Raw genomic sequence first — 19,894 nt, 5'->3', positions numbered from 1 at the left:
GTGATAGTTGGGCAACATTACAAAATGTACTCAACGCCCCTGTATATATTTTACCACAATTTTTTTTTTAAAGGGTTTGATGAAAATGCAACAAAATGTTAACAAGTGTCGATTCTGGGTCCTGAGTACTCAGAGGTTTGCCATGCCGTTATTCTAAAAATAAACTATCAAAACAGGACACTTGGTGTGGCCCAGGATGTGGAGACCAAGCCCACAGCAGGCAGGATGCCCCTCACAGCTGGCTCAGTCCTCTTCCATTTCTTCTCTCCTCCTATTTTTACTGCATTGTGGTTGCTATGGAAACAAGGGGCACCTTGAGAGCTCAGAGCTCCGCCCAGGTGCTGCTAACTCCAAGAATAATGTCAGAGTGTGAATGAAATAAAATCCTGGATTACCCGGGCCCCGCGTACACATCCGTCCCTCCTGGTATGTTTAGCAAGGGATCGTGTGTTTGTGCGTGAGCCTGCAGTGACCACCACCTGCAAGTGTCTGTCTTCAGCAGGCTTGGATCTGGGTGTGTTATCCAGTCCAGCCCCGGTCTGCTCACCACACATAGGCCAGTTAACTGAGAGACAAGGTGTTGAGGCAAAGAATATGACTTTACTCAGAAAGCCAGCTGACCAAGAAGATGGAAGACTACTGTCTCAAAATAACCATCTTACCGGACTCTGAGTGCCAGGTTCTTTTATAGGACAGAGATGGAGAGGAGTTGAGGAAGTAAAGACCATTATCTTGTAAATATCTCCTGGAATGGCCAACCTCGGGGAGGGGATGTGTTAATCAGAGGGGCAGGGTACCCCAAGGCTTTTTATTTCAGGGGGATTTATTTCAGGGCTTCTCCAGTGGCTCAGCAGTAAAAGAATCTGCCTGCAGTGCAGGAGATACAGGAGACACACGTTCCATCCCTGGGCCGCGAAGATCCCCTGGAGGAGGAAATGGCAACCCGCTCCAGTGTTCTTGCCTGAAAAAATCCCAAGGACAGAGAGCGTGGTGGGCAACCTGTCCAGAGCAAATGAGCACAGCACATGTATGGTTATAATAATGAAAGCAAGGAAAAACACAGGTTGAAGTCAAAGAAGCAGATCCATTAGTGGGGTCAGAATTGGCTCTGCCTTGCAGCAGGTTGCACATCGCTCTGGTTTGCCCGTGGGGATCTGCTTGCTTACATGCATGTGGGCATGTCACATGGTTATGTGTCATCCACACAGCCCAGGGCCATTATCACCAATATCAGAAATGTTAAGGCAGGTAGCATTTACCAGGCACTATCCCAGGGACGGCGGAGCCTAGTGGGCTGCCATCTATGGGGTTGCATAGAGTCGGACACGACTGAAGCGACTTAGCAGCAGCAGCAGCAGCAACGAGGCAGCAGGCACTGTGCTCCATGCTTCACTTGGATTATCTCCTTTTAACCTCACAACAGTATCTCATATGGGTACTATTATTATCCCCAGATAAAGAAATCGAGGCACAGAGAGGTTATGGAACTTGCCCGAGATCACTCAGAACACGTGAACCTAACCACTGAATCTGTACTGTGAGGAAGGAGCGATTTAAATGTCACTAGTTCCCAAACAGCTGCAGACCCAGCTGCATCAGAAGTGCCACCTCTGGCCCTGATGACACAGGTTTCCTGGGCCCCACCCAGGCCTCAGGAAGCACAGTCCCCAGGGTGGGTCTGCACTGCAGCCAGGGAGGACGACCACTGGTCCCCTGGGCGGAGCTGACCCATAGGACTGACCCATAGGGCATGGCAGGGTGGGGATGGAGGTGGGGGGAGGCTGTTCCTCGGCCCGGAAACGGGCCAGGGAAAGTTTGCGGTTCAAAGCTGCTCATTTCCAGATGGCATCTGCTAGAGACACGGCGATGAGAAAGAGGTAGTGGCTGTTGTCTCTCTCACACACACACACACACACACACACACACCCCAGGGCAGGGCTCCTAAATTCAGTTCTGTGGCTTTGTGGCCTGCCAGGCACGGATTTCCGCCCCCTCCACCCTCTCAGAATGCGCTAGGCCCCGGGGTGGAGGATGACAGCGTGGTAACCCACCTGTTCACAGCTCAGGGAGGGGTCAGTCACCTCACCTGGACAACAAACAGCCAGGGCCGGGCACCCTAGAGGCTCCTACAGGCTCAACCCTCAAGGGGACAAGGACACAGACAGGTAGAAACCACCCAAGGAGGAGCTTAAACATGACCCTGAGGCTCCAGCTGCTCTGGGAGCACGAGGAAGGGAGCGCTTTGTTCTAGAAGGGAAGGAGTTCACGGAGCAAGCAGCGTCTAAGCTGGTCCTGGGGGGATGGGCGAGATGACACCAGTGGGGGAGGAGGCGAGATGACACCAGTGGGGCAGGGGGCGGGAAGGCATCTCACGCCCAGGGAACAGCATAAGCAGACATCAAGGCAGAAACCCCAGGAAACGGCAAATCTCATCATCTGGCGGGAGCGAAAGGCCAAGAGAAGAAAACAGAAAAAAAAACAGGAAAACAAGACATGCACTGAGGCACAGAGCGGTTAAAGAACTTGCCCAAGGTCACCCAGCTGGTGGAATCAGGATTTAAACAGAAGCTGCCTGGCTCCAAAGCCCCTGGATTAGCCACTAAGATGAGGTTCACTGGCTGGTAGCTTTGTCTTCTGCACATAGTTTAGGATGCTGCAGGGATTTCCCTGGTGGCCCAGTGGATTAAGAATCTGCCTGCCAATGCAAGGGACACGCGTTCGATCCTTGGTCCAGAAAGACTCCACAGGCCCGCGAAGCAACTAGGCTGTGCCCCACAACTACTGAGCCCATGCTCTAGTGCCTGCAAGTGGCAACTATCAAAGCAAGTGTGCCCAGAGCCTGTGCTCTGCAATAAGAGAAGCCACTGCAGAGAGAAGCCTGTGCACCTCAGCGAAGAGTAGCCCCCGCTCTCCACAACTAGAGAAAACCCTCACATAGCAACCGTGCAACCAAAACCGAATAGATAAAATTATAGAATGCACAGAAGTGGATCTCGCTGGGCCAAGAGCAATGTTTCTCAGTGGGTTGGGGGAGCTCTTATACCCCTGCCCCGGAAACTCAGCAATGCCTGGAGACATTTTTGATTGTCACTACTAGGAGGCAGTTTGCTAGCATCTCAAGGACAGAGATTAGAGACGCTGCTCAACATCCTACAGGGCACAGGAGAGCCACCAAGACAGAATCCTCCAGCCCCAGATGTCAACAGAAACCCTGGGCTAGAGGGACTCACCCACCTGCAGCCCATATTCACAGTGGCAGTCACTGCACTTGCTTATCCCTTCGGACAGGGGTTCCCAAATTTGGCTGCACGTTGGAATCACCTGGGAATCTTTAAAAAGTACTTTGGCATGGGACTTCCCTGGTGGTCCAGTGGCTAAGACTTCAAGCTTCCGGTGCAGGGGGCCCAGGTTTGATCCCTGGTAGGGAACTAGATCCTGCATGTCGCAACGAAGACCAGGTGCTTCCCTGGTGGTCTAATGGTTAAGAATCTGTCCACCAATGCAGGGGACATGGATTCAAGCTCTGCTCCGGGAAGATTCCCCCATGCCGAGGAGGAACTAAGCCTGCGCACTGCAACTGCTGAGCATGCACTCCAGAGCCTGTGCTCCACAAGAGAAGCCTGTGCACTGCAATGGAGAGTAGCCCCCACTCGCCGCAACCAGAGAAAGCCCAAATGCAGCAATGAAGACCCAGCGCAGCCAAAAATAAAAACTTTTCTAATTAAAAAAATTTTTTTGAAAAAAAGATTGAGCTAAATAAATAAATAAAGTGCTGGCACTGAGTCCTAATCTGGAATTGATTTCCAAATTTGGGCACCCTGGGCACTGATTTCCAAATCTGGAATTGAGTGCAATCTGGACATGAGAATTTTTCTTATGCCTAAGTTTAATTTTTTCTTTTTCTTAAGCTTCCCAGAAAAGCTTGGGAACCACTAGTTTGGTTGGAGGCCACGGAGGATCCAACCATTTGCTGCGGACCACAGTGAGTGGATGCTAACGCCAGGAAGAGAAGTCACTGAGGAGTAAACACAACCAGAGACTGCCCAGCCCCCAACCAAGGCCCCAGGGACAAGTCTGAGTGGAATCCGAACTAACAAGGTCAGGACGCAGATCCAGGCCTCCTTGGAGCAGTTAGAGACGGCTGTGAGGATGATGAATTAGTCAGAGCTGGCAGAGGCCCGAGGAGGAGGTAATTAGGCTTTGTCACTGTCTGGGCAGGAGATAATGGGCCTGAACCAGGAGGAGGGCAGGAGAGGACCAACCCCCGTGACTCAGGGGCCTCACAATCCAGTGACAGGGAAAGAACTGGATTTGGAAGAGAGAAAAGGTTAATTGAGAGTGAGTCCAGTCTGGGGCCAGAGCAGGAAATGACTAGTCAACAGCTGAAGGCAGGGGGTGAGAGCACCAGCAAGGGGTGACTTGGGGAGAAGGGATCACAGAATCGACCCCAGGGAGAAGGGAGCTGAGACACACAGGGCTGACCCCCCTGCAGCAGAAGGGGCACACAGGTGGGGTGCATCTGGCCTCCAGGATGGGTCACATGTGGCTTTATGTTTTTAATTCTTGAGCTGCTTGTCAAGTTGTTGCCGAAAACAGATTTCCAGCTTCTCCTGTTACGTGGAAGGTCTGGGGAGACGGGCGGCATTTTGGCAGAGCACCGATGTGTGCCTGCTGTTCCCCCCAGGCCCCTCCCAGCCCTGCCAGATCCCAGCAGGCATCAAGTCTGTCTTCAGAAAGACAAGACCAGGTCCTAAATCAGCAAGTGGCAAAGATGGAGGAGTGGATGGGGAAGCAGAAAAGGAGTCAGGCAATGCACAGATGCACAGAGCCAACCTCTCATGTCCTAGCCCTGCACCCAGCACCTCTGTGCTGGGCCGTCTAGGTTGAGACATCCCCACTTGGGGCCTCCGTGTACTCATCTGTAAATAAGGATGTTGAAGCCAATGACTTCTCATTGTCCATCATCAGGTCCATCAGGCTCCTACAAGCTGCCTAGGCCAACTCCTTTGTCCAGGCTTTGAAATGAAGCCTAGAAAACCTGAACACTTTGGTGAGAAGTCCCAAACAGAGCCAAAGAGGCCAGGGATGACCCGGAAGAGAAAAATCAGGGAACAGGAGCCAACTTCCAAAGTCCAGGGGGCTCTCAAGTGAAAGGGTTATTAGCCTTGTTTAGGGACAGGAGATGTGGGACCAAGCAGTGGCAGTTACAGAGATTCCAGCTGAAAATAATGGTCAGCTTTGACCAATCAGAGCCATATTGGAATAGAACAGGCATATTTATAAGGTAATGAGCTCCCTGTCACTGGAGGTAATCAAGTTCAAGCTGGGTGACTGGTTTTAGGGGCACAAGGGATTCACATAGTGGCTAATCAAGCCCTAAGATTCAAGGACTCCAGAGAGCCGGGGATCTCTCTTGAAGGCTCCCTGCCTTCCTTTTCCAAGGCTCCCAAGGAAAGGTGTTGGGGATTAGGCTTGGACTTGGCCTTCAAGAGGGAAGGCCAAGATGGTCAGGAAAAAGCATAGAATGTCTAATTCCTTGCTCCCCTTGCCCTTCACCAGGACTACAGCCGGCCAGTGAGACCCAGCAACCCCTGCCACATGGCCCCCATCCCCAGCACAGCCTCACCTAGGGACCCCTCAGAGGCAGGAGGAGCAGCAGCTCCTGAAGGGGCCTCCTAGCACAAGCCAGGGGGGCCATCTCCATCCCCTCCTGACCCCCCCCGCCATCCCCACGCCCTGCTCCCAGCCCCAGAGGAACCAGCAGGAGGAAGGCGAGAGAAGCAGGCAGCGCCCCCCGCCTCCAGACACCCCTGAGTGCCTCCCGGGCACCCATCCATCAGCAGCCTCTCCAAGGGGATGCAGGGGGTCCTGACCAACCCCACAGCACGCAGTGTGCGGACAGGAAGCACAGGACACGCAGGGTGGGCATCAGAGCCTCTCGTCAAAGCCCAGTGGGAGCAAATCTCCCCCAGCCTTGGCCAGGTCCGACTCCTGGTGACCCAGGCAGAGTCCCCCAGCCTCCTCCCCTCGGGACTCAGGGCCTTCCCATCCAGGACAGGCCAGCAGGCCTCTGAGGAAGCTCAAGGGCATGGCCAGAGCCCTGGGGCTCAACAAGGACTTTCAGGGAGCTGAATGGGGTGAGGGGAAGCCCCCAGGATGGTTGGAGCTGGGCTGGCAGGTCTCAGGGTGCCCCATCTGCATCCTGCTCCCCCATATCCCTGCCCCTGTCCCCGTCAACCCTGTCCCATGGGATCAACAAGCACCATTCAGCTCGCCAGCCACACGGAAAACACCCCCAACGGGGCCCAGGAAATAAGCAGAGCCCCTCCTGCCCGCCTTCCCACACCCATCTCAGAAGAGCCCCAGTGTCCAGTATCTACTGGCCAGAGCTGCCAGCTGGCTCTCTGCTGCCCATCATCAGATAGCCCACCAGACCTGGTCAAGACCCAGGGAGCTGCTTGCCCATCAAGAAATCAGAACAGGGACTCACCAGGGTTTCCTGGGCATGGTGGGGACCTGCCCGGAGGAGGGCCAGGAGCACACAAATCACCCCGGGGTTTGCAGACCTTGCTGCCTGGCAAACGGCACCTCCAGGTGCTTCCCTCGTGCCTGGCAATGAAATCAGGCCACAGCCCAAATGCCAGCTAAGCACCCGCCTGCCTGGTTCTCCTTGTAGCCACTCACGCCCCACGACTCCAGATCCCAAAACAGGCATGTTCGTGGTTACCATAGGAACTCGCTAAAGCCAAAAAAGGCACCACACAGTCTCCCACACGGGCCCTCCAAGCTCATGTCCACCTGCACGGGCAAGCATGCACACATGCCCACACACACCTACACAGCCAGCGTCGTTCTCAGTCCCGGGGACTAGCCTAAAGAATCAATAGACCAGAGCTGATGCTTGAGACAGAAACGGGGATGTTCCTCTCCGCGCCACCTGGAACGTGTCTGCAAGCGGTTTCCCTGCATTCCCCGTGTGGCCAGCTGTCGGTGACAAGTGCAGTGGAACCAACTAGCGCTCACCTGGTGCTCACCTGCCAGAGGCACACCTGGTGCACAGGGGCTGGGGTAGAGAGGAGTCCAGGACCACCACCAGCTCTGCCTGCAAGGCCAGGGAGAGGGCACTGCCCAGCCCGCATCCCTGGCCCCCCACCAGCTCCAGCACCCCTCAAATGCTGCTTTTCTCCTCCACGCCCTTCTCTGGGCGGGGGCTGGGGGAGGGGCGGGTAGGCTTAAAGGTCGGGACTTAATCCAGCCACCTGGGAGGGGAGAAGGGAAAGGAGGGACAGAGGCTGTATATGCAGAGCCTTACTCTCGGACTCCCCTGGTGGCCCAGTGGTTAAGAATACCTGAGTCAGGGCAGGATGGACACTCGGGTTCCATCCCTGGCCAGGGAGGATCCCACGTGCAGAGCAAGGACGCCCACGAGCCACAGCTACTGAAGCCCGCACACCTAGACCCTGTGCTCCACAAGAGAGAAGCCACGCACCGCAAGGAGAGAGAGCCTGCGAGTAGCAACGAAGGCCCAGGGCAGCCAAAGATAGTTACCGTTGTTTACAAAAGCCTTACTCTCTCCCTCCATCCCTAGCTGCCCAAATTCCCCCATCCCCATACACGGGACCAACATCCACTCAAGGGCTTGCTGAGAAACTTGAGGCTTCACCTCGACGGCTTCCCTGGCCCTCACCTCCCACATCCAAAGCAACTCCAGGGTGGGAAGTCCACCTCCTCGGGGGCTCTCCAATCTGTCCCCACCTCTCCAACCCCACTGGCCCAGCTCCAGCCTCCAATCTCTCCAATGGGTCAGCAGATGGCAGCCAGCAGGGCCTTCAGACTCAAATGCGGCCACGTTACTCCCCTGCCTGGGTCTTTCCACGGCTCCTGGCCACCCAAAGAGGCAAGCCCGGCCAGCCACACAGCCCTCCCACACTCCTGGACTTGGCCCAGTCTATCCCCGAACCAGCGCCCGGTGATCCGTCTGGTGCAATAACAGCACTCAGGTCCCTCCCAGCCCACGCCATTCACACCTCACTGCCCGCAGGCTGGTGCTGCTGCTTGGGGAGCTGACCTCACTCACCATCGGAGATGGCTGAGGTACCACGAAGCTCCAGAAAGCCCCCTCCATCCTCTCTGAGAAATCTGTGCTAGCACTTGTCACATCTCATTGCAACTGTCTGTCTGTCTCCCTATGAGACTATAAGTTATCATGAGCAGAGACTGTCATTCATTTTTTTGGCGGGGGAGCCTTGCTGCACAGCATGTGGGATCTTAGTTCCCTGACCAGGGATCAAACCCAAGCTCCCTGCAGTGGAAAGGAAGAGTCTTTTTCATCTTTACTTCCCCACCAGCCCCAGGGCCCAGCACTGGGCTTTGATTACAGGTGCCCAGTAAATGGGAGCTGAACTGATTAGCTTTCTAACCTCCAAAACTTCAAACCCCCCGCCCCATCCTTGGCAACCCCAGCAAACTCAGCAGATGCTCTGGGTGTGTGGGAGAAGGGCTGATGGAGATGGGGCAGCCTCAGAAGCTTCTAGAACATCTTTGTGGTGCCTCAAGGATTCTTATAATCCACAGTAAACAGAGACGTAGTGGTCAAAGATGGGAGAAATGAATCGGTGACCACGGCCCTCAACCAATGCATGAAAAAGGCATCACACTGGAATCAAGGGGTGGGCCGGGGAGGGACAGGCCTTCTGGAAGGAAGGCTGGAAAGCTGGAAGCAGAGACTTGATGCATAGGTGCCTGGGCCCTGGCCTCGCTCTCCCCTGCCACCCCTGAGAATGTATGCTAACCACACCAAGAGAAGCTGGAGAGGCGCATGTCTATAAGGGAATCATAAGGAATCCTCACAGGATGGGGACGGAAGCCATGGGTTTGAAAGGGCTGTGACACAGCGAGAGATTGAGCTTTCTGGATGTGGCAAGCCCCCCCTCCTGCAGGGACAGTGGATCCAGCTGCTTCATCAGGGATCCCAGGGGCCAAGAGGAGGTATGCTGAGACATAGCGTCTGCTGCTGGTCTACGTGGTCCCCTCCCTTCTAATAGGATTTAGAATTCTTAGCTGGTGAAATCTGAAGCCTCGAGTTGGGATGGCTGTGTGGGGTCTTCTGACCAAACCACAGGATGGCTGAAATGCTGCCCCAGCCAGGCTGCTGGGCACACCGCCCCTCCAGGTCCTCCCCTCCCTTCTCCTGAAGAAGAAATAAGACGGCACCGTGAGCTCTGGGTCCTTTTATGAGCTTTCTCTCTATTTAGAGATGCCCACGTGTAGTGACCAAGAATGGGGAAGTAAAGTGAAAGTCGCTCAGTCGTGTCTGATTCTTTGCGACCCCGTGGACTATACAGTCCATGGAATTCTCCAGGCCAGCACACTGGCCTTTCCCTTCTCCAGGGGATCTTCCCAACCCAGGGATCGAATCTGGGTCTCTTGCATTGCGGGCAGATTCTTTACCATCTGAGCCACCCAGGAAGCCCAAGAATGGGGACCACCAAATTAAAAGGTGGATTCTTTTCCCTACAGGGCAACGGGTTCTAACTGCCCCATCACCAGGAGTGTGTGTGACACTGTGTTCAGCAATAGTGACAAGCTGCCCTGAACCACCTCCATGCTCAACCAGCCCCACAATGGCCAGTGAGTGTGTACCACGGTCATCTCAATGGCTGGAGCATGGCTTGGCCAGCCCATACAGCAAGGCGCGTGCACACACACACACACACACACACACACACACCTCTTTGCATCTCCTCTTTTTTTTTTTTTCTTTTCCCAGCCATACCACTGGGCTTATGGGATCTTCATTCCCCAACCAGGGATTGAACCCAAGTCCTATTCAGTGAAAGCACAGTCCTAAGCACTGGACCACCAGGGAATTCCTCACATCTCTTTCTTTAGCAAAGAAGCAGCAGTCTCTGAAAGGGAGGGCAAGAGACAGCAGAAAAATAATGGGGAAAAGAGTCTGAAGCTCTCTGCTCAGGTCCTCCCCTCTGGATACTGCTTCAAGGACCTCCACTAGCAAACACTGGCCCTGCCAACCTGAGCTCTGCTCTGTGGGAATCCACTCAGATGGTGGTTCAACCACTGTAACACAGACCACATCCCAAGCTGGCTTGGGAGCAGGCTGGAGAAGGGGTGTTCCCCACCTCCTGACCCAGCCTTTCTCTCCGGCCTCCACCTCATGTGATGGGCTAATCACCATGATGACCCATAACGGAATCATCCAGCAAATACAGAATGAGAACCTACTACATGCCAGGTAAGCTGTTAGGCTCCGGGGAGCCAGAGGTGAAGCCTGCAGAGCCTCTGCTCTCAAAGGCATTCATTCATTCGTGCCTGCATTCACTTATTCAACAGTGAGCACCCACCATCATCAAGGTCCTGGGAGAAAAGCAAAAGGACGAACAGCATGAAAGCAAACTCCCGAAAATCAAAACTTGAAGACAGCAAACTGGACATCAGTCCAAATGTCCCATTTTACAGATGGGAAAACTGAGCCTGGAAAGGTGAACAATTCGCTAGTCTCCGCCTCCCAACTTTTTATTCTGCATGTGCTGCCTCCACTGCCCTCTCCGCTGTCCCTCTGTGGCTCCAGGACACCTGGCACCTCTTGCTTCTGGAGGTCTTTATCATTCAGATCCCCCAGAGCTCGCTCAACCTGGGCTTTCAGCAGGGGGCTAAGCCCTTCTACCCACAGCGTTGTGGAGGCAGAGGTGCATTCTGTCTACACTGGGGAAAGAGTGGGCAAGTAGGGTGGGGGGGTTGCTGAGAAGGATCCAGCACCTGGACTGAACCAGGGATGAAGCACAGACCTGGATTCAAGTTTCAGCTGCACGACCTAGTCACTGGTGACTGGGCGACATTCCCCAACCTCCCCAGACTCCCTTTCTCTTCTGTAAAGTGCAGACAGTAGTGGTAGCTGCTTCACCAGGTGACTGTGAAACCAGGTAAACTGTGAAATGAAAAGTGAGAACCTGGGCAATGTGGCAGCTAACACTCCAAGTTCCCAATGCAGGGGGGCAGAGTTCAATTCCCGGTCAGGGAGCTAGATCTCACCTGCTGCAACTAAAGAGCCACAAGCCACAACGAAGACAGACAACCCTGCAGGCTGCAGCTATGACCAGTGCAACTAAATAAGCAGCAAAAATAAAGTGAGCATATAGTAAGTGCTCAATGACAGTGGTGCCAGAACCCCCCGTGTTCAGAGCTGCGTACCTCAGGGACACTTTCAGGAGTTACATGGCTGACTGTCTTCACGTCAAGGACACCAGGTCCCTGGCGGAGGAGCTGAGGAAATTGGGAGCATTGGCTGCAGCCCAGGGGTACCTGGTGCTCAGTGGAGAAGCCAATGGGCTGTACTAGCAGAGAAAGATGTCTCACCCAGCAGAGGCAGCAGGAAGGTAGCATCTGGGCTCCTGGCAGAGCCCAAGCACATGCCCTAGGCAGCCTAAGGACCTGCCGGTAAACAGAGCCATGTCCTGGGCATCCGGGCAGAACTTCATCTTAGGTATTAGTGGGGAGGAGGATTAGGGAGTGGGTACCAATCTTCCTTTTGGTCCTAAGGGTCATGGGGGTGGCTGGATAAAACCTGCTATGGTGCCTGTCCCGCCCACAGCTCACCCTTCTCTGAGAACTAACCCTTCCCTCAGGGAGAGGTGGCTGCAGCAGCCATGTTTTATCCATAAACCCCATCTCTCTGGCTAAACTGATTGGACCAAGCTGGGCCAATCGGATTCCCTCTTTTTTTTTTTTTAACAGTTGTATTGAGATGTAGTTTATTTCCTACATGTAGTTATTTACTATATTCACCATTTCTGGGCTTCCGTGTAGCTCAGCTGGTAAAGAATCAGCCTGCAATGCAGGAGACCTGGGTTCGATCCCTGGGTTGGGAAGATACCCTGGAGAAGGAAAAGGCTACCCACTCCAGTATTCTGGCCTGGAGAATTCCATGGACTGTATAGTCCATGGGATCGCAAAGAGTCAGACACGACTGAGCAACTTTCACTTTTACCATTTCTAAATGTACAATTCAAGGGTTTTTAGTATATTCGTAAGTTTGTACAACCAAGAACCAAGAGTTTGTACCAAGAACTAGTTCCAGAACATTTTCATCACCCAAAAAGAAGCCTGTATTTTTACATTCACTCCCCTTATTTTCCCAACAACCTCCTCAGCCCTAGGAAACTACTAATCTATTTTCTGTCTCTTTGGAGAAGGAAATGGCAATCCACTCCAGTGTTCTTGCCTGAAGAATCCCATGGACAGAGGAGCCTGGCAGGCTATACCCCATGAGGTGGCAAAGAGTCGGACACGACTGAAGCAACTTAGCACACATGGATTTGCTTATAGAGACATTTCACATAAACAGAATTATATAATATGTGGTTTCCCAAGGATCTATTGTACAGCACATGGAACTCTGCTCAATGTTGCGTGGCAGCCTGGATGGGAGGGGAGTTTGGGGGGCAATGGATACATGTGTATGTGTGGCTGAGTCCCTTCACCACCTGAAACTATCACAACATTGTTAATCAGCTATACTCCAGTACAAAATTAAAAGCTTAATAATAAAATATGTAGATTTTCTCTGACTAACTTTTCAAGGTTCATCCACGTTGTAGCATGAATCACTACATCATTCCCTTTTATGACTAAATAATATACCATTGCGTGGTGACACCATATTTTGTTTATCCATCCATCTGTTGATGAACATTTGGATTATATCCACTTTGGGCTATTATTAATAATGCTGCTATGAACATTCATGTACAAGTTTCTATATGGACATATGTTTTCATTTCTCTTGGATGTATATTTAAGAACGGAATTGATGGTCACATGGTAATTCTGTGTTTACCGTTTTAAGAAACTGCCAAATTCTTTTTGATATGCACACACTGCTGTATTTATTTGTTTGTTTGTGGTTGTGCTGGGTCTTCGGTGCTGCACACAGGTTTTCCTAGTTGTGGACAGCAGCGGTTTCTCTCTAGAAGTGGCACGCGGGCTTCTCATAGCAGTGGCCTCCCTTGTTGCGGAGCACAGGCTCTAGGTCTCACGGGCTTCAGGCGTTGCAGCACGTGGTTGCGGTTCATGGGCTCAGTGGGTCCGTAGCATATGGAATCTTCCCAGACCAGGGATCAAACCGATGTCCCTGCTCTGGCAGGCAGATTCTTATCCACTGCGTGACTGTGAAGTTTGGATCTGCCAAACTGGTTTTCAAAGCAGTTGTGACATTTTACATTTCCACCATCAGTATATAAGGCTTTGACTTCTCTACATTCTCACAAAACACTTGTTATTATCTGTCTCTTTTTTAAATATAGTCATTCTAGTGAGGGTGAGTTAGTATCTCACTGTGGTTTTGACTGCATTTCCCTGATGGCTAATGACATTGAACATCTTTTCATCTGCTTATTGGCCATTTATATATTTCCTTTGGAAAAATGTCTATTCAGAGTCTTTGCCCATGTTTTATTTTTTTCTGACCACGCCATGGAGCTTGCAGGATCTCAGCTCCCTACCAGGGACTGCACCCAGGCTACAGCAGTGAAAGCCCAGAATCCTAACCACTAGGCCACCAGGGAACTCTCAAGGCTTTGCCCATTTTTAAATTGTTTTTGCCTTTGTATTATTGAGTTGTTAGAGTTCTTTATATGTTTTAGATATAAGTCCCCTATTACATACGTGATTTGAAGATATTCCCTCTCATTCTGTGCACTATCATTTTACTTTCCTGATGATGTTCTTTGTAATGCAAAAGTTTTTTATTCTGGTGAAGCTAAATTCATCAGTTTGCTGTTCTTCCTGGGTTTGTTGCTTGCGCTTTTAGTGTCATACCTAAAAAACCTTTGCCTTATCCAAGGTCACAAAGACTTTCATCTGCGTTTTCTTTGATAGTTTAGGCTCTTACATTTATGCTTCTGATCCATTGTGAGTTAATTTTTGTAAATGGTGTGAGAGGAGGATTCAATTTCACCCTTTTGCATGTAGATATCAATTGTCCAACACCATTTGTTCAAAGACTATTTTCCTCCATTGAACTGTCATGACACACTTGTTGAAAATCAATGGATGGGGACTTCCCTGATGGTCCAGAGGCAGGGATTCCGTGCTCCCATTGCAGGGGACATGGGTTCCATCCCTGGTCTGGGAAAATTCCACATGCCAGGGAGCATCTAAGCGCATGCATCAGAACTCCTGAGCCTGTGCTCTAGAGCCTGCAAGCCACAGCTACTGAAGCCCGCACGCCTCGTACCCATGCTCTGCAACAAGAGAAGTGACCGCAGTGAGAAGCCCGGGCACCAAAACAAGGAGTAGTTCCCACTCACAGCCACCAGAAAAAGCCTGCACGCAGCAACGAAGACCCAGCAGAGCCAAAAATAAACAAGTCGGTATATTTTAAAAAAGAAAACCAACTGACCACAAATGTGAGGGTTTATTTCTGGACTCTGAATTCTATTCCATCGATCAATATGTCTATCTTTATGCCAGTTCTGAATTCTCTTGATTACCGTCACTTGGTAATAAGTTTGAAATGAGGAAGTATAATTCTCCAACTTTGTTCTTCTTTTTAAAGATTATCTTTGAACCACAACTAAGACCCGATGCAGTCAAAAATAAATAAATAAATTTTAATTTAAAATTTATTAAAAAATAAAAGACTATCCTTGAATTTTCCATGTGAATTTTAGGATCCGTTTATCACTTTCCACAGGGAAGTCAGCTCAGATTTTGAGGGATGGATTTCCAGTTCCTATTCAGTCTTGCTGAGCTCAGCTCCACCTCAGGGTTCCCTGAGGCACCCTGGGATTTTTTTTCCATAAATTTCATCTTTTGCTTAACCAGATTACACTGGATTTTTGCTTCTTACAATCAAAAGATTCTTAACCAAGCATAAGAAGGAACATTGTCCTACAGGCTATCCCAAACAATCCTCTCAACAACACCTTCCCAAGGCCTAAGCCCTCAGACTCCAGGTACACAGAGACCCCAATGAAGTCCCAATCTCAACATTGGTCCTTGCCCTCAACACTTCACTCTGCCTTATACTAGTCCCCTTCTGGGTTACATGTATCATCTTTACTAGTTAAAACAACCAGGCCCTCAATAAACGCTTGTGAAATTGAATTAGACATCCCAAGACAGCATCGAAAAAAAACCCATGCCTACTACTCTACACCCCTTAGTAACTAAGCTTCTTACCTAGCATCTCATACAGATGGTGCAGTGGTAAAGAATCCGCCTGCCCGTGCAGGGGACACAAGAGACACAGGCTCAATCCCTGCGTCGGGAAGATCCCCTGCAGGAGGAAACAGCAACCAACTCCAGTATTCTTGCCTGGAAAAGTCCATGGACAGAGGAGCTTGGCAGGCTACAGTCCATGGGGTTACAAACAGTCGGACATGACTGAGCGGCTGGGCACACAAGGGGGAAAAAGGATCCAGAAGCAGACAAAATGTTTGGCCATAAACACGGAGGGACAAGGAGCCAAGGCAATGAGAGGGGATCATTAAGGGTTCTAGGACAAAGGGGTGCTTGCTCAGAGCTCCCCAGCAGATGGTTAGACACGTGGTAAATGGAGGCAGACAATTCCCAGACCCTGAATCCTGTGCTGGAATTCTCAGAGAGCCCCCGAGGCCAGGCTGTTCAGGATGACAGATGACTCAGTGACCAACTGACCACACACACACACACACACTGGGGTGTTTTGTCAGGTCCTAGAACTGTGTGGCACAATCTTCCAAGTAGGTGGGAATGTCGGTAAGACAGCCCCATGGGACTAGGACTCCATATAAAAATTAAAGTGATTGAAAATACAATTATCTCTCTTACACCCTTGAGCTGTGGCCTGAAAGTTTCACTGCTTTTCACATTTCACATTTTCCCCATGCTGGTCCCCCTGGTCTCTTCCCAGCATCTGTCTTTTCCCAGATATTTCAGGAATCAAAAACCCAGTCCGGCCTCCTCCCAGTCCATGAGCCCCTGCACTGAGATGGAGAATCTGACGTGCAACAGCCCCACTCAGAGTTTCCGCAACCAGGAGGGAAATGAAGGTCCCAGCACCGCTCTGTCTGCTGTTACCTCTGACCTTTACATAACAGGAAGTGGCTACTTACTTGACCTTCAGGCTCGCCAGCATGGTCTTGTCGATCCTGCCAAGAGAAAAGCAAGGGCTTCCGTCAGTGTGGGGGCTGAGGGCTCCCACCTAGCACCCGCAGGTGACAGGTCCTGTGGCCAGCCCAGACCACAGGCCCCACAGGGCCCTGCAGGGGACAACGCTGAAGTGCTCCTCCAGTCTGGGGAAGGGAGGACTGGAAGCTCTAGGAGGGCTGAAGCCACTCACAACCAGGTGAGATGGGTCCTGTTATTCTACCTTAGAGATGAGGAAACCAGCTCAAAATCACTGGTCCAGACTGGATCCCAGTACCTGACTCCAGACCCTAACCACTTGGAATGTCATCTCCCTTCGTAACCCACACTCCACTAGAGGACTCTGCAACCCAGCCTCGGGGTGGGGGATGGGGGGGTGGTCACAGCAGCTGGACAATCGATGCATGGATATTTCTGCTTTAGAAAGATGCCACAACCTCCAGCGCCAGGGACCCTCTCCTCAGGGAACTACCACTACCCCCGAAGGAGGCACAAGCCACTCCTGGGACAGAACCTGACAGCAAGCTGCAGGGCGCGTGGCGGGTGGGATCTGTCGGGCACGGGAGCTCAGAGCAGATCACGTTTGTGGCAGACGGTCCCCGCAGCCAGCAACTCCGCCCAGCCTGCGCCCACCCTCGCTGGAAGACAAGGCAGGGCTTCAAGGCTTCTATTTTTACCTCTGCATATGCCAGCCCTTATGGCTGGTAAAAGAGGCCCCTTCCTCTCTCCAGATTCAGAAAGGGAGGTGAGATTCCCACTGTCTGTGTCTCCTCTTGTTTAGGGGTCACAAACACCAGTGTCACGTCACCATCAGCGTCACCACTGCCCCATGTCATCATCACCACGGTTGTTCTTCCATCGTCCAGTCGCTAAGTCATGTCCGACTCTTTGCGACCCCAAGGCCTGCAGCGAGCTAGGCTTCCCTGTCCTTCACCACCTTCTGGAGTTTGCTCAAACTCATATCCATTGAGTCAGTGATGCCATCCAACCATCACCAATCATCACTATTAGTGCCACCAAGCTAGAGACCCTGGAAAGTTCTTACAGCCACCCCTGTTCAGCAGCTCAGCTCTGCCACAAGCTTCCCAATTATCTCTCTTACACCCTTGAGCTGTGACCTGAAAGTTTCACTGCTTTTCACATTTCACATTTTCTCCATGCTGGTCCCCCTGGTCTCTTCTCAGCATCTGTCTTTTCCCAGATATTTCAGGAATCAAAAATCCAGTCCAGCCTCCTCCCAGTCCATGAGCCCCTGCACTGAGATGGAGAATCTGACGTGCAACAGCCCCTCTCAGAGTTTCCACAACCAGGAGGGAAATGAAGGCCCCAGCACCACTCTGTCTGCTATTACCTCTGATTGGGGTCAGCAGGGGAGGGGACGGGTGATGCAGAGCTGCCCCCAGAATCTCAAGTCAGCAGCAAGCCCTGGAGCGGGGGGCGGGGTCCTTTCACTCTGAGTAAACCCCCAGCACCTTCGGGTCTCAGTTCCCGACAGCAAAACAAGCCACACCCGAGGTTCCTAGCCCAGGTCCCTCCTCCCAGCTTCTTCTGCACATGCCTCCTGAGCCCCTTCCTCGGGGCTTCCATGGGGTCCCCAGGGGTCTCATTCCCACCTCTGGAATGCAGACCCTCCTCCTCTCCCATCCCATCCACCATATAGAGGAGTAAGGTAAACCCAGGAAGCAGATCCTTGCATTCTGCTGGAATATCTGTCATCCACAGCGACCCAACTGCAACCTCGACCCAAAAGCCCTTTGATTTTACATCTCCTCAAGGAATCTCTTTTCCTTCTTTACAGCATCCTTGTGCCGTGGGTAAGGCAGAAACTTCTCACTTATACGGGGGGGAGCGGAGATCTGGAGAGCAGAAGTGTCCCATCCGGGCTCCTCAAAGAGCAAAGCTGCAGCAGCACTTTAACCCTGGGCTCCCACACGGCACCCTCTCGCTCCCCTCGACCACCCGCCAGCTGCCTACACTCTGGGTCACACTCTGGGCCACAGCAGCTCGGTCCCTGCGCCCACATCCACACCTCCTCAGGCAACAGGGTTCCCACGCTGGGGTGTGGCCTCTGAGGGCGGGGCCGATGGTCTGGCAGGGCTGAGGTGGGGAGATAGGGCAGCCGTGACAACTGAGCTTTTCCCTTTCAGGAAAGCAAGGCCCCCAGATTCCTCTCCCGCCCCACTGCCATTCATTCACATCACCTGGTCCACCCCAGAGCTAGTGGCCACTCACCCCAGCATCCAACAGAGCTCTCAAAGTACCACCCCCACGATTCTCTGTACTGTCTGGGGTGGACCAGGGCTCCAGGAATCTGTAATTCAGCCCTCAACCCACTGCAGTACCTCCTCCCTGCTAGCAGCCATCCTGGCACAATGCCCACCCTAGCCCCTCACCCTCAGCGGGAAGCGCTGCCGTCCCATGTCTGGGCGCCCCTGTGCTTCCTCCCACTCTCCCTCACTGCTCATGCCCCCAACCACAGGCCACCCAGCTTCCACACCAGGACAGCCCTGGCCACCCTCTTCCCACCCCAGCACGGGGAACCTCTTTTCTGACAGCGCTCCCAGCCTAGAAGCTGAAAGGAAACCGATAATGAAAACCACTAGACCCGGCTCCCCAGTGGAGGAGAAGCTGCCAGCAGCTGGTAACCAGAGACAAGTCTTTGACCTCAGTTTCCCCCATTTTCTGGCCCTCCAGAGAGGAAAAGAGCCTCTCCCGGGTCTCAGACAGAAACTCCGGGGCCAAAGGCGGGCACAGGCGGTGAGGGGAGAGGTCAGAGCACAGAACCAGCTGCTGAGGCTCGGACAGAGCTAGGATTGGCTGCAGAGGAGGGAGGGGGCGGGCCCCTGGAGGCAAGCCTGCTGCCAGCTCTGGGCTCACTGCTCACCCCTGCCCAGAGGAGGCCGCCCAAAGGCCTGCACTCTCCCTGCAGCGAAGTCACAAAGATGACCCAGACGGGAACATAGCACACATGCACAGACAAGAATACGAGCAGGTCCAGAAGCTCAGAGGTGCACCCAGAAACACAGGGCCACACACACAGGCACACCCACACCTCACACCCAGTCACACAGACATGCTCACCTACACACATAGTCTCAGATACACACACACGTTCGCAATCATCGCAGGTGCACACACACGTATATGAAAATGCACGACACAGACACACACATTCATCAGCCACAGAGTCATACTGGCTCCAGCTCCAACCTCTGAATTCCCTCGAAGATTGTACCCAAGGGTCAGTGAGGAAAAGCCTGGTGTCTGATGCCCCCCCCCATCCCCCCAGGATCTTCCATCTCCATCTGGCCCAGGCAATCTGAAAGTATGCCCCCACCCTCACAATACCGACCAGATCCCAGCCACAGGCTCAACCAGGCTTCACAGCCAAGTTCCCTTCCACTCCTTCCCCAGCCCTCCCATCTGTTACCCACCATCCGAAGCCCCCAAAGGAGACACTGCGCTTCCTGCCAAACATGGTTGTGGCAGAGGGGCGCCTGGTCCAGCGACGTCCCCGGAGTTGTTGGCAAGACTGCAGCAGCCTGGGAGCAGCGGGGTCCACAGCTTCCCATGAGGGGCGGGGCACCCACTGTGGCACCTCCCCCATCGCCTGCCCCCCAACCCAGCTTCCTGTGGGTGAGGCCGTGGGGTGGGAGGTGTGTCCTGGCCTCCAGGACGCACCAAGACAGGCAGGGGAGGTCAAAGAGGGCAGCTTCCCCTCACCCGGAGGAACCCGCAGCTCCGGAAG

General features: G+C 52.7%; 1 protein-coding gene across 1 annotated transcript in view; it reads right to left on the bottom strand.

The window, feature by feature from the left end:
• The window catches only part of RAP1GAP2 (RAP1 GTPase activating protein 2), a 215,447-nt gene that overhangs the window by 163,218 nt on the left and 32,335 nt on the right, over positions 1-19,894 (bottom strand). The window contains exon 3 of the mRNA XM_052658271.1: positions 16,113-16,148. Coding sequence (XP_052514231.1) covers positions 16,113-16,148 — 36 coding nt within the window. The remainder of the gene's footprint in view (positions 1-16,112; positions 16,149-19,894) is intronic.

Source organism: Budorcas taxicolor, chromosome 19, assembly GCF_023091745.1.
Source record: "Budorcas taxicolor isolate Tak-1 chromosome 19, Takin1.1, whole genome shotgun sequence".
Taxonomy (NCBI): Eukaryota; Metazoa; Chordata; class Mammalia; order Artiodactyla; family Bovidae; genus Budorcas; species Budorcas taxicolor.
Note: the sequence above shows the minus strand (reverse complement) of the source record. Positions and strands in the feature narration are given on the sequence as shown.